The sequence below is a fragment of the Danio rerio genome, chromosome 9, assembly GCF_049306965.1.
Source record: "Danio rerio strain Tuebingen ecotype United States chromosome 9, GRCz12tu, whole genome shotgun sequence".
Lineage (NCBI taxonomy): Eukaryota > Metazoa > Chordata > Actinopteri > Cypriniformes > Danionidae > Danio > Danio rerio.
This window is the reverse complement of record NC_133184.1, coordinates 24,757,472-24,770,847: the sequence shown is the minus strand read 5'-3', so window position 1 is coordinate 24,770,847 and position 13,376 is coordinate 24,757,472. Positions and strand designations below refer to the sequence as shown.

Here is a 13,376-nt window from a genome sequence, read left to right as displayed (position 1 = left end):
TCCCCCGCACCAATACACCACCACACCAGCCTGAACCGTTGATACAAGGAAGGATGGATCCATGCTTTCATGTTGTTGACGCCAAATTCTGACCCCACCATTTAAATGTCGCAGCAGAAATCAACTTATCAGACCAGGCAACATTTCTCCAATGTTCTATTGTCCAATTTTGGTGAGCCTGTGCCAATTGTAGCCTCAGTCCCTGTTCTTAGCTAACAGGAGTGGCACCCAGTGTGCTCCTGTAGCCCATCCGCCTCAAGGTTATACGTGTTGCTGATTAGAAAATTGCGTTAACAAGCAGCTGGACAATGTACCTAATAAAGTGGCCAATGAGTGTATAATATTCATACAGATTGATAATAAGAATATGAAATGTTTCTTAAAGTGTAAAATGAGCAAATTATAATGATTTTTAAAGGATTGTGATGCAAAAAAACTTACTTTGCCATGACAGAAGAAATCAGGACTTTAAAATACATTAAAAATAGAAAACTCTTATTTAAAATTGAAAGTAAACAGACCCTTAGTAAACATTAGAGAGTTCTTTAACAGCACAAATGTATTTTACAAAGCCAAATCTTTTGAATAGTAGCATATTATATGCATATAGCATATTATGAGTATATAGTTTTAATTTTATAAAATAAATAATATGCTTTATGTTCAGTTTGTCAACCATGAAAGATTTTCATGAATAAACAATAAGGCAATTGACTGTTCCACTTCCAAAGACCATCAAGCTCTTCATATCATTAGTAGGCTTCTGATATTGATCCCTACAGCTTTAGCAAAAATCAATGCAGCATTCAATCATGCAGAGGGCTGAAGACAATCTAGCAGAGTGTCACGCTCTTTGTTGAGGCTCTGTGGCTGTGTGTGCTAAGTGCGTTTGTGTGAATGCTAATTACATGGGCTAGACTGGCTTGACACCACACTGTTGGCTTCACACAATAGATAGAAGCTCCACCCGCACAATGCACCTGCTGTCCAATCAGAAGCGGGGGTTGTCAGGAGGTTGGGGTCGCTGATTTCTTTTTCTGTAATGAGAGAGAGAGAGAGCTGAAATGGAAGTGACTTTGTGTTTTCTCTTTCCTTTGATAGTCCAAGTCAAGACAGGAATCATTGCATATTCTCTCAGGGAATTTGTCTGCTGTGTTAAACCGTCTAGCTTTTACATAAAAAGGTAAGTTATTTTAGTATACATTGACTTTTAAGTTCATTCATGTTTTGTCTAACTGTTTGTGTATGGTTTTTACTTCATATTGTTTTAGATTTAACGTTTTAGATCCTTATTCAAGTGAATTAGATAACTGGATGACTTTTAGGGCTCAGATAAGTAGCTGTTTGACTTTCACAGATGTTCTTTTAGGAATAGTTGTGTAAAAAGTCTTGCTTTTTGCAGATCACTGAAGCAGTCAACAGGCCTCTGAAGTTCTCAGACCAGTCAAACAGCACTGGCCTCTTCAGCTTATTTACATCACATTAATTCCACCCAAAGACATGTACTGGATTTAACAATGCATTTAAACGTCAGACTAGACTGGTTTTGATCTTGAAGACCAGCTGCTTTCAGAATATGCAAAAGTGAGTGTGTATTAATTTGGGTTTATGTTCAGCATAAATGTGACAACTTGAAATATGCATGCAAATGAGCATTTTACGCTCTTCACTTTTAATGAACTGCTTTTAAGGCTCTCTGTGTCTGCTGGCTGGTCTGTGACCTCGGATCACGTATGTTAGGAGCTGTAAGGCTTCTGACTGCAGGCCCCAGTATGTGTTTTAACCTTTGGGTCAGTGAAGCTGATTGCTGTTGTGCTGTCAGTCATTATATATGTGTGATCTCTCTTTACTTAGTTAGAGACCCTCAGGAGTAAATGTCACGGCCACAAGATTAATGACACTCATCTGTTTGCTTTAAAAACATATGCTGTCTTGAGATGTAGTAGAGCCTGTGGATTTCCGATCTTGAGAGCTTGATAAAGTAAAAAATGAAACGGAAACTTATTTATGTTCCAAACTTGTGATTCTGTTTAAAATTAGTTTTACTGATTCAGAATCCAGGATCATGTTTATTCAGGGAGCAGTGGCATGCAAATAGCTGCTATTCTAAGATAGCCTTGCATCTGACTATTCCTACTTCCGTTTTAAAAAGTTTGCAATAAACTACTCAAAACATAATATATGAACCGAGTATTAAATCTAAATTTATAATACTCATAAAACAGCCTACAAAAAGTACTCAGATGTAAGTAAAAAGGGCTCCCAGATAAACACTGAGGCCTCATTAAAGTGAAGCGACTCAGCCAGAGATTGGCTGTAATTATATTGCATTTGCATTTAATTTAAAAAACAATTTTTGATTACTCAACCTCATGTTGTTAAAATCCCCCAAGATCTTTGTTCATTTTTAGAATGTAAATGAAGATGTTTTAGATTAAATCTGAGAGCTCCCTCATCCTCTATAGACAGCAATGGTCTAGAGACGTTCAGTCTTGAAAAGGAAAAAAAACATTGTTGAGACCTTCAATGTGACTTCAGTGTTCAACTGCAATCATTTGAAGCTCCTAGAACACAGCAATCGTCTTAATGCCTGGAGTAAAATGCACACTCTAATTAGATGCACAAACTATACTGTTGGTAAACAACATTTGGGGCACAAATAATGCCGAGTTCAGACTGCATGATTTTCAAACTAGTCGTGTCACAGAGGTTTTCACACTGCATGACTATCTGGGCTAGCGTTTCGTCGCAGCTTTGTTTACACTGCAAGATGGTTCGGCGACATGGACATTCACATTGCATGACTTTACTAATGGGAGAATCGCCGACAACTTCGTCCAAACTACGTCTCACAGCCAATAACATGTAGTATATCTTTTGTTATTAACTACATAATGAGAAAGAAGCCTTTAATGCGGTAGAACATGTACATGTTTGCTCACCTGGGTTTAAAGGGAATTAGCCATTTCTCCTCAACGTTGATAATGAACTAATTTCTTTCTGTATGAAACGTCAAACAGACACGGTTGCTCCTGAGTCCTGTCAAACCTCCACTAGTTTTTCCTCCATTTCGTGGGTCCAAATAAACCGAAAAAGAACACTTTTAACTTCTCCCCCAGCCCCCCGCTGGCCTGCAGCAGGTACACACACGCACACACAAGTGAAAGCTGCTCTCTCATTGGCTGTAGGCGATCGCTGATGTTATTTTCAGTCAAAACTCAATTCACACCGCATGATTTGAATCGCCGACAGCTCCAGATATTTAGCATGCCAGATATCTCGCAGGCATCGGCGACTAATCTGCGATTCTCTCAGATCGCATCCTTGATCGTTCATACTGTGTGATTGTCACTCACGTGCACGAGCAGTGATTTGCCTGTGATTTCAGACATTTGTCGGCGATTTCTCAAAACCTGTCGGCGAGCCAAAATCGGGGCTAAAATTACGCAGTCTGAACTAGGCATAAGTGTTGGAGCTTTATATGATTACAGTTAAACTGCTGAGATCACATTATTTTTTACAATGTTTTTGGTTGCTTTTCTAGACTTCAAATGTCTTTAGACTGTTGCTGTATGTGGATGAGAGAGCTCACGGATTTCATCCGAAATATCTTCATTTGCATTTTGAAGATGAAAAAAGGTTTTAGGCGATTCGAACAGCATGAGGGTGGGTTACAAAGTGTTCATTTTTGAGTGAACTAGTGGCTTAATACCTTATGTTATTGGTTGTTTATTTGTACTTTTGAAGTACACATTCTGCATGATCTTATTCTACATCCCCAATCCTACCCAATACCTAAACCTATCTGCTACCTGATATTAAACCTCTATGGTCACTAAAAATTCCAGGATGTTCTTTAAAAAGAGTAGGAGTGTGATAAAATAACCGAGGCTCGAATTAGCGACCTACTTGCTGTGAGGCGACAGCACTAACCACTGCACCACCGTGCTGCCCAGGCTATATTGTCTTATTTTAAAAAGCTCGGTTCAGCCTGTGTTGACTTCTAAGGACTCAGTTTGGAAGTCGAAATCCATCGGAGGATGCAGCCTCTGGAATGAGGCACAGCTCAAGTGTTATGCCAACTTGTTTCATGTGTTCCTTGATAACCAGTCAAATTACACCCTTGACATCGTTGATTCTCTGTGGCAGTGAATCACTGTTCGTGGAAGCCATCGAAATATATGAGTGTCGTCTCTTATAAACCGCATTTTAAAGTAATGTCTAAAATAGGTAAATCCAAAACAAATGTTTGATGACTGAGATTATTAAATGTTAAGTTCCTCACTAAAACTTTTTTTTTAGGTCAGTGCCACTTTTTCTACCTTAACAAATACCTCTATTAGAATTTTATACTGACTACACACATTCATACTATATTGACTGTTGTTTAATTTCAACTGTTTCAACATTTCAACATTCATTCATTCATTGTCTTTTCGGCTTAGTCTCTTTATTAATCAGGGGTCGCCACAGCGGAATGAACCGCCAACTTTTCCAGCACATGTTCTACGCAGCGGATGCCCTTCCAGGTGCAACCCATCTCTGGGAAACATCCATACACACTCATTCACACTCATACACTACAGACAATTTAGCTTAACCAATTCATCTGAACCACACGTCTTTGGACTGTGGAGGAACCCGGAGCACCTGGATGAAACCCATGTGCATGCAGGGAGAACATGCAAACTCCACACAGAAACGGCAACTGACCCAGCCGAGGCTCAAACCAGCGACCTTCTTGCTGTGAGGCGACAGCACTACCTACTGCACCACTCCGTCGCCCAGTTTCAAACAATAGTTAAATTTTTTGATGCAGCAATTTTCTTAAGAAGAATGAGCTGACCTATTTGCTCATGTGCTTTCTACATTTAAATTCGAACAAACAAACAAATGAATGATCATCTACATGTAACCAGTACCTGTCGAACTCAGCTAATAAATGACTTGTGAACACAGCAGTCTAATGTTTCTACACACACAGAGATTGTCAATGCTGCGTAACTGAACACTGATAGAAACAAGCACTAGAGCATGTTAATGTGTTCAGCCTTAATGATTAACCTTGAGGTCAGCGTGCCTTACTGCTTCTTAAAATGCCACAGGCAGGTGTAGACCTTTCCGATTTGTGGACATCGGGAAGGCGTATATGAAGGCTTTAGTCCCTTGTCATCAGTTATATGGCTTTATGCAAAAATGAGATGCTTTTAACTTGAGTTCCAGAGGACTTTATGCAAATAGACGTATTACTGTCCCCAGTGCAATCAGTAAATTGAATAATGCATGACATGAATGCAATTTAGATTCAAATTCATAAATTGTAGTGCTTACTCTATACTTTAGATTATGAGCCTTTACAAATTGCCCATTGCATACAGTTATGTTCTATTTTTAGAGCATTTGTTATTAATCTAATAAAATAACAGTTGACCCCAAAGATATTTTAATTACAAAGTCATCCTAAATATAGGTTGAACATTTGAGAGGATTTTTAGCTAAAACTGCGTTCCTTGGTGATGCGTGAAATGGAGATCAATGACTATAATCAACACTTCGAGAAAGAAAAAACATTAATACCTCCGTCAATACATTGAGGTCTTTTGAAATCAAAGACCGTTTACAAAATGATTTCATATCAGCAATTAGTCATGTGCCTGTTTGTGGCAGTCACCCTCTGAGTGTATAACAATATGTACACACATTTTCTGAAGCTTTACTGTGTCTTTGATCTTTTTTTATTTTAGGTGTCACTAACAGCGTCTCAAACATGGCAGTCTCAAACTTTGTCTCTGTTCTTGTCCTGCTTCTTGTTAATTTGGTAACAAGTGAGAACATTGATTTCTACAATCTCAGGCCAGCTATAGAAGGTGGGTGTGTTTATTTCAGTCAAATGAGTCATTTTATTTGAATGTACACTATTAATCACAAATTTGGGGTCAGTGGAGATGCTTTAAATGAAAAGGCATTTCAAATAGTTCCAAATAGCCTGATAAATTGTCATAATTTTCAGAAAAATGTTTTCAACATTAATAAGTGAGCACCAAATCAGCAAGTTAATCTGATTTCTGAAGGATTACGTGACACTGAAATTATGCTGTAACAATTAATGATGCTGAAAACCCTGCTTTGAATAAAAAGCATTTAAAATGTATTCCAATACAAAACTGATGTCAATTTTTTTTACTGTTGTAATACTATTTATGTTTTCACTCTATTTCTGATCAAATCAATATGGTCTTGGTAAGCAATAGGCACTCTTTAAAAAAACTCATGTGGAAATTTGATTCATATATATATATATATATATATATATATATATATATATATATATATATATATATATATATATATATATATATATATATATATAGAAGAAAAAAATATTATCCGACATACTGTGAAAATTTCCTTGCTCTGTTAAACATCATTTGGGAAATATTTAAAAAGCAAAATAAGTTCAAAGGAGGGCTAATAATTCTGACTTCAAACACACACACACACACACACACGTATATATCTCTATATATACATATATCTTCCAACCTGTGCCGTTCGACACCTTTATATGGAAGGTCTTTCTTTTTTTAAATTTATTTATGTGCTTTTTGCATTTTATAAAACTACAACAAAATAAAGAATAAAAAAACTATACAATACAACAATAATACATATAAAATACAATACCTAAAAGCACTAACCTATGAAAGAACACAGTGGGACAAATGCACATAGAAGCAAAATATAATTTACCCGTCAGGTAATGCATAAATACAACTAATTCTAAAGTAACATTGTTCTTATATTACCAGAAAAAAATGCATTATCCTGACTATAGTTTTATTGTCAAATAATAGTTTGGGCACATTATTAAAAACATTATAGATTATGAATAGTGAAAATCAATTACACTCTATCCTTAATTACCATATAATTGACAGGGGTCATTGATTATGCTTGCATTTCCTCCAATGCATTAAGGTGTTCTAATATCTGTCACCAGGTTTTATCAAATATCTTCAATTTGTCATTATTGATATATCTTAATCTCTCCAAAGCAAGCATTTTTACAAGATCTCTACCCCACATACCAAATTTGGGTACACACTCAGTTTTCCACATTCTCAAAATGATCCTTTTGGCAACTGAAAGGTCTTTTGAAAGTAGGTTTTAGTGTGAGTAAAGATATAGATTTCTAAATGGAAATAAAACTGTTAAAATATTTGAATGGTTAGTGTCAACCAGTGATCTATTATTTTATAACATTATTATTATTATTAATGTTATTATAATTTTCCAGTGACTTTATAACTCTAACTCATTGTTTATGTCTGTATAGCCACTCCATACCCTAAAAGTTTCAAGTGCTTCACATGTGAACAGGCCTCAGACAACTACAGCTGTAACCGCTGGGCAGAAGATGTGTGGTGTCCTCAGAGTGAGTTTCCTAAACACAAACCTGCCACTCTCAGACCTTCAGTTATCTCTTGTTAATTTATCATATTTTTGAGCTGAATTGTTCAGGCACGTTGTGAAGTAATACATTTCCTGTCCTTTGTTTATAGATACCCAGTACTGTATGACTATACATCACTTCAACCATCACGGGAAAACAAAGTTTGTTACCAAAAGATGTGCTGTTCGTGATGAATGCAGATTAGCAGGCTGTAGACATCACAAAAATACGCACCATGTTAGTATCCACTGCTCTACTTTTAGGCCTTGTTACACTTGCCATTAAGCTGTATCTTGCTCAATTGAGTCACAAGTAGATATGGGATCGCTTAAACCTGTTTTAATGTCAATTGTGTCCACTTTTGCTAATTTCTTTGAGGTGGTGGATCTATAAATTGTGAATGTATGTGCTTTTACCTGTTCTTTTGTCTAATATTGTAAAATTAGCTGACGCAATTTACATATGAACTGCAAGCAAGTAGAGAAATTGAAATTGAAATGCATTCGCAATTTGAAACGTTGCGATTAGCTAATCGCAAGAGGCTGCGATATGAAATATATATGTGTTATTTAATTTTCCCCTTTCAGAGCAAATGCACGACTGACGTCTGTGTATGACAGTCTTACAAGCCACATGAGTAAGCACACTTACGTTCTGCCCAATCAGAATTGCACGACTGAACAATGCGGAACGCCCACATTAAAATAAAAAACAAACAAACAAAAAAAAGAAGCATTAATAGACTCGTTCAGAAGCATTAATAGACTAATTTATATCAAAGAAAAACTGCATATCAGTAATATGGGAATATTTTGGTTTCAAAGTCACAGACATCGAACAAAAACAGGTCATTTGTAAGAGCTGTCGCAGGAATGTTGCCAGCATTAGGAAATACAACAACCAGCACCTAAATTGACTACAAAATTAAATCTCAAATCAAATTGAAATCACAATATCTGTTAAAAAATTCCAATTAGATATTTTCCCCAAATCGCACAGCCCTAGCAAGCAGCAAGTTTTGTTTCTGCTTAGGTATTTGGAAAATTACACCAAAAGCTGTGAGGTTATTTTCATGTCGTGATATGGTGAAGAATGAGGATATGAGTCTAGATGTTGTGTTATTTAATTAATTTATTTATTTTTTATTTTTTTGCATCTATTGGAATGCATTTGACCACATAACAGTTTATACTATGAAAGTAACTTGATCAGATTTCAAAAGTGGTCAAAAGTAGACAACTGAAATTTGTTTTAATTTCCATCTACACATGTGTATTTAGCATTGTCCACTTATAAACAAATAATCAAAAACACATCTTAACACCAGTGTGTAAACAGGGTCTTAGTAAACCATGTTTAATAAACCACCATATGCGGGTTAGGTCTGTTTTGATGCTAATCTTGAGCAGGTTTAAAGTGGTTCTTAACTGGTTTAAGCTGGACATGTGCTAGTCCTGAGTTATTTGCATAGGACCAACACATGATCAACTAGGAGTTCAAGCTGTCTGACAAATGCTTGAAATTGGTAAACTATTCAGCAATTGTTTAAGACATGTTCAGCGAGAATCACCAACCTGTCACTGACGCCCAAGAAATATTTGATATGCTAAATATGATGAACTTTTGGCAGTTCAAAATCCTGCTAAGTGAAAAGAGTTCTGAGTGAGGAGTGATCAAGAAACAATATCAAGAAACAGGTTCAGTTTCTAAGAAAGTCTCATTAACTGTTCTTTTTGCACCCAAGAAATGGAGAAAAGTTTGTCTTTTTGATGTTTTGTTTGAGCTCTACCACAACTAGGTACCTATTTAATCCTACCCAGTCTTGTGCAAGAACTCCTTACATTACTTATCACTGCTTGCATGCATGCGATCCTTCCTAATGTAAAGTCATGCTGTGTGTATCATTCTGAGGCTGATCTATCACACAACGTGAGCACTTCAGCAACTGATTACTACCCTAAGACACTTGCAGTGTGAAAACAGTGGGATCGCAGATTTTTTAAATCACCCAATGTGGACTTGCTATAAGAACCAGCTAAATACCAGATTAATCCAACTCATGACAAGCTAAAAACCATCTTATACCAGCAGCCATTCTTCAGAACACATCTAACCAACTTAACCTTAACAGAGGAAAAAAGCTAAATAAAATGTGATTTTGTCTTGCAGGAGTGTGTATCTTGCTGCGAGGGAATGGTTTGTAACGTAGAGCTGCCAACCAATCACAGCAATGCAGTGTTTGCTCAGAGACGAGCCCACAGTTCTGCATCAGCCACTTTCAGGAGCTGGCATTCAGTGATCCTGCTGATTCCCGCTCTGTCTGGACTCATGCCACTCTGATCCTGAAACTGCTCGCTGCTGATAAACAGACAAAGGAGATGTCATCCACACTGGAATATTGTTACAGATGGATGATTCTTCAAGGCCACAGCAATATCGTGCTGGAGAATGCTATCCATCAGCAGGATGCTGCAGGACCGAATGTGGGGTCAGAATGTTATTTGAAATCCACCGCCTTAATTATGGGCTCAACGATGACTGAACAGTTACTAATCAAATGGAGTTGCAGGGAAATCACATCAAGGCAGTGGCTCCATATGGCGCCATTAGAAGAAGGTCATCTCTAGTGGATCTGGATCTGTAATATGATGGCCAAAACAATCGTGTTTACTGTTTATAAAGTAGTGAACAGTGAGTTTGACAGTATTTTGAGTGCGCCCAGGCTGATTTATCCTATTTCAAAGTATACTTTTTTATGCTTAGGTTTCATCATCGAAATCAGTGTCACAAAAATATCACTGTACAAGCAGAGACTGATTCTACTTGCTGTGAGGCAGTCGTGATAGCCACAAAAGGCTGATTTATACATCTGTGTCGAGCGCACACACGTATGCTCCTACGTGTGATCGCATAGCCCTCGCCGTGGCTGAAGCGCACCTCTCAAAAATGTAACTACACGTCACTGCGAAGCATAGATTGGTCGGCTTGGTAGCGATGACAAGTGTTGGCGGGACGAGAGCCATGCGAACACATTGGAGCGAGTGTTTACAAGTGTCGAGTCCCATGAAGGAGCTCCAGGTGGAAAGTTTTGTTTTGTGTTTACCTTAGGATTAAACTTGTTGCACATCCACCAGTTCCTGCCTCAAAATGAGCCACTTGTACTTTAAGGTAGCATTTAGAAAAAACGAAACACCAGCAAAGAAACTCAACACATAAAAACCTACTGCCAGCTAGTGTTTCAGAAGTGTTAATGCAGAGCAACACAAACAGCACGCGGAAGTATGAATGCACGACTGCGCGCAAGGCATGCTCTGTGGGTGATGCCGATCACTCGACGCAGAAGTATAAACTAGGCTTTAGCCACCATGTCGCCCTTAGCTCAGACGTGCCCTTGGAATTGTTTTTGCCCTACTTATTTTGTATGTTATATTATATATTGATGCTGAATCAGGCTCAGAGACACTTTTAATTGCTCTTTTTGCCAGAAAAAGCACAGACAATAGCCCCTTTCACACATACAACCTTTCCGGAAAATTGCCGGCAATTTTCCAGAAAGGTTGTATGTGTGAACAGGTCCTTTTTGAAAATACCGGTAAATTCGTTCTGGCTATTTTCCGGAAAGAGAAGTTGTAACATTACCGGCAATTTGCCGGAATGCTGCTCTGTGTGAATGCAGATGGAAGATTGCCGTAATAAGCGCGTGCATATCTAGAACGTGCTGACGTGTGACGTCTGCTTTAGCCAATCACAACAGTCAGACGCATTTACGTCCGCGCGGTTTGTGAGAATAAAAGCCTTTGAATATTTTTCCAGACACATTTAGCTGCTAGAAGTTAGTCAGGTCACGTTTATATGTTCTTCTTAATGACAACTGTGTAAATAATCATCGATGAGATGCTTATAATAAGCCGTTGTTTGTTTACCTTCAAGCTTTGCGTGTGCCTGTGAAACAGCCTGTGAGCGCCTGCACACGCACATATTATGAACATTTCGACATGCGAAAGTGATCCTGCGAAAGTTGTTCACAATATTGATCATCCACAGAGTTTGTAATTTAGTCAAATGTTTACAAACACAAGCGCAGCCGTTTAAAGCTCATTTGTGGTGAATGATGTCAGAATTTACCGGTATTTTGGAATGGATGTGTGAATGCTCTTTTCCGGAAAATTCCGTAACGTCCTCGTCTGTGTGAAAAGCGCTTTTTTGAATATACCGGTAAAGTCTTTCCGGAAATTTTCCGGATATTTACCGGTATCACTGTGTGAAAGGGGCAAATGTACTAGTTTGAATATTTTAGTGCTCATGTGTCAAGTAAAAAAAAACAACAAATGGAGTATACCTTGCGCTTCAGTCCAATTTGACACTTTTTAAAATCCTCCAAAAACAGTTGGACTCGGGTATATAATAAAAACTATTCAAATATTTTATATGCAGACTCTGGATCCAAATTCAAAAGATGACAGTGGCCAAATTGGGATATTTTACCTTTCATTTTCGACAGTGAAAGAAAGTGAAGGTGTGTCATTCATCTTTTTTTGCAGTGTATTGTCCTAACCAGCAAAACTGTAACTCCAGTGGTGGAGAAACTGCTTTTACGGGAGTAAGCCGTGTCACAAAGGTCTGTCAATGGAAATCTGCCACAGCTTACTGCTTACTAATGTGGAGCTAAATAGGACAGAAAAACAGTCATAGCATTTAGCAGCAGAAGCAGTGGATTTCACTTGTGCTGCCTCAGTGGATTTGTATTGAGCAAATTGAGGCTTACGCTGAGCATTGGAAGTGTCTGTGTGGGACGTCCTGTGGCTTTGCTCCCAGATTCTGTCACACAGGCCAAGCGCATCAATGAGAGGACGCGGGATAGGTTGTTCTAGTTGGCTAAACAGTGTGAATGTCTTTGAAAGAAGTCTGGATTGCTGCATAAATGTCAGTGCTTTGAGAACATGAATCTGCCTCACGCAAAGCACTAATTAATAAATTAAGCATATTTTGAGGTTATTTTGTTTTTACTTCTGCAAACACTTTTTTATAAGAAAAAAATAAAGCAGTGTTATTTAATAAATTTGAAAAATTACTTAAACTGTAACGTGTCCTATTACTATTATTTCTTCTTCAAAGTCAAGCAAGCATGAAATGAAAATGGACCCTGTGTTTTTTCTAAAAGCATGTTATTGATCTTACTGTAATAATAGGCTCATCTGAAGACACAATCCACAATAATCTTGCCACTGCTGTTTTGTTGTCATGCCTAGAGACTGAACATTTAATACATACATGCATGATGCCATGTTTTCCACAAAATGCATTTCTGTCACTTACGCAAAGATGATATTGATATCTAAATCATCTTTAACTTGCAGAAAACACTTTTTAGGCCCCCAAAAGAGAGGGTGCTCGCTGCAGAGCCATTTGAGGAGAGCTGAGCTCCAGCAAGGGGGAGCATGAGCTGTCGCTCCTCCTCCTGTAAGCTGTTTTAATGCGTACACCAACCCCACCCCTAACCCTACCCCCAGTGACATCACTCGTAGAAGAAGTGCAAAAAAGGTGGAGCTCAAGCTTAAGCTCCCCCTTGCTGGAGCTCAGCTCTCCTCAAATGGCTCTGCAGCGAGCACCACTTGCCCCAAAATGCCATTTTCATGTAACTGGAGGGTAAGAGCTCTTTAGTTTTTGAATTTGTTGTGTAAGTATCCCCTAAATAAAGGTGAAATGACAGACGCTCTGGTGACAAATGGCATATTTCTTCAGTCATTTAGTTTGCTTAAATTCCAGCATTGTTTTACCATTAACAGCAAGATCATTTTTGGCAAATCAACATCAATCGGACATAATTTCTTAAATTATTGTTTGCTGGACACTCAAAGCGCTTTACACCTTTTAAGGGGGAATCTCCTCATCCACCACTAGTGTGCAGCATCCACCTGGATGA

General features: G+C 38.0%; 1 protein-coding gene across 15 annotated transcripts in view; it reads left to right on the top strand.

Annotated features, from left to right (window-relative positions):
- Positions 1-12,530, top strand: part of lypd6b (LY6/PLAUR domain containing 6B) — a 40,604-nt gene extending 28,074 nt beyond the window's left edge. For 3 of the 15 annotated variants that reach the window (XM_021478682.3, XM_068223387.1, XM_021478683.2), the window contains 6 exons: positions 1,102-1,183; positions 1,403-1,584; positions 5,745-5,867; positions 7,337-7,435; positions 7,563-7,690; positions 9,623-12,530. In XM_021478682.3, the coding sequence (XP_021334357.1) occupies positions 5,768-5,867; positions 7,337-7,435; positions 7,563-7,690; positions 9,623-9,793 (498 nt within the window). In that variant the 5' untranslated portion in view covers positions 1,102-1,183; positions 1,403-1,584; positions 5,745-5,767 and the 3' untranslated portion in view covers positions 9,794-12,530. Of the gene's footprint in view, positions 1-1,044; positions 1,184-1,402; positions 1,585-4,401; positions 4,530-5,744; positions 5,868-7,336; positions 7,436-7,562; positions 7,691-9,622 lie in introns of those variants that run through there. The other 12 variants (XR_012384978.1, XR_012384980.1, XR_012384979.1 and 9 more) reach the window with 9 other exon arrangements.
- Positions 12,531-13,376: the final 846 nt, after the last annotated feature.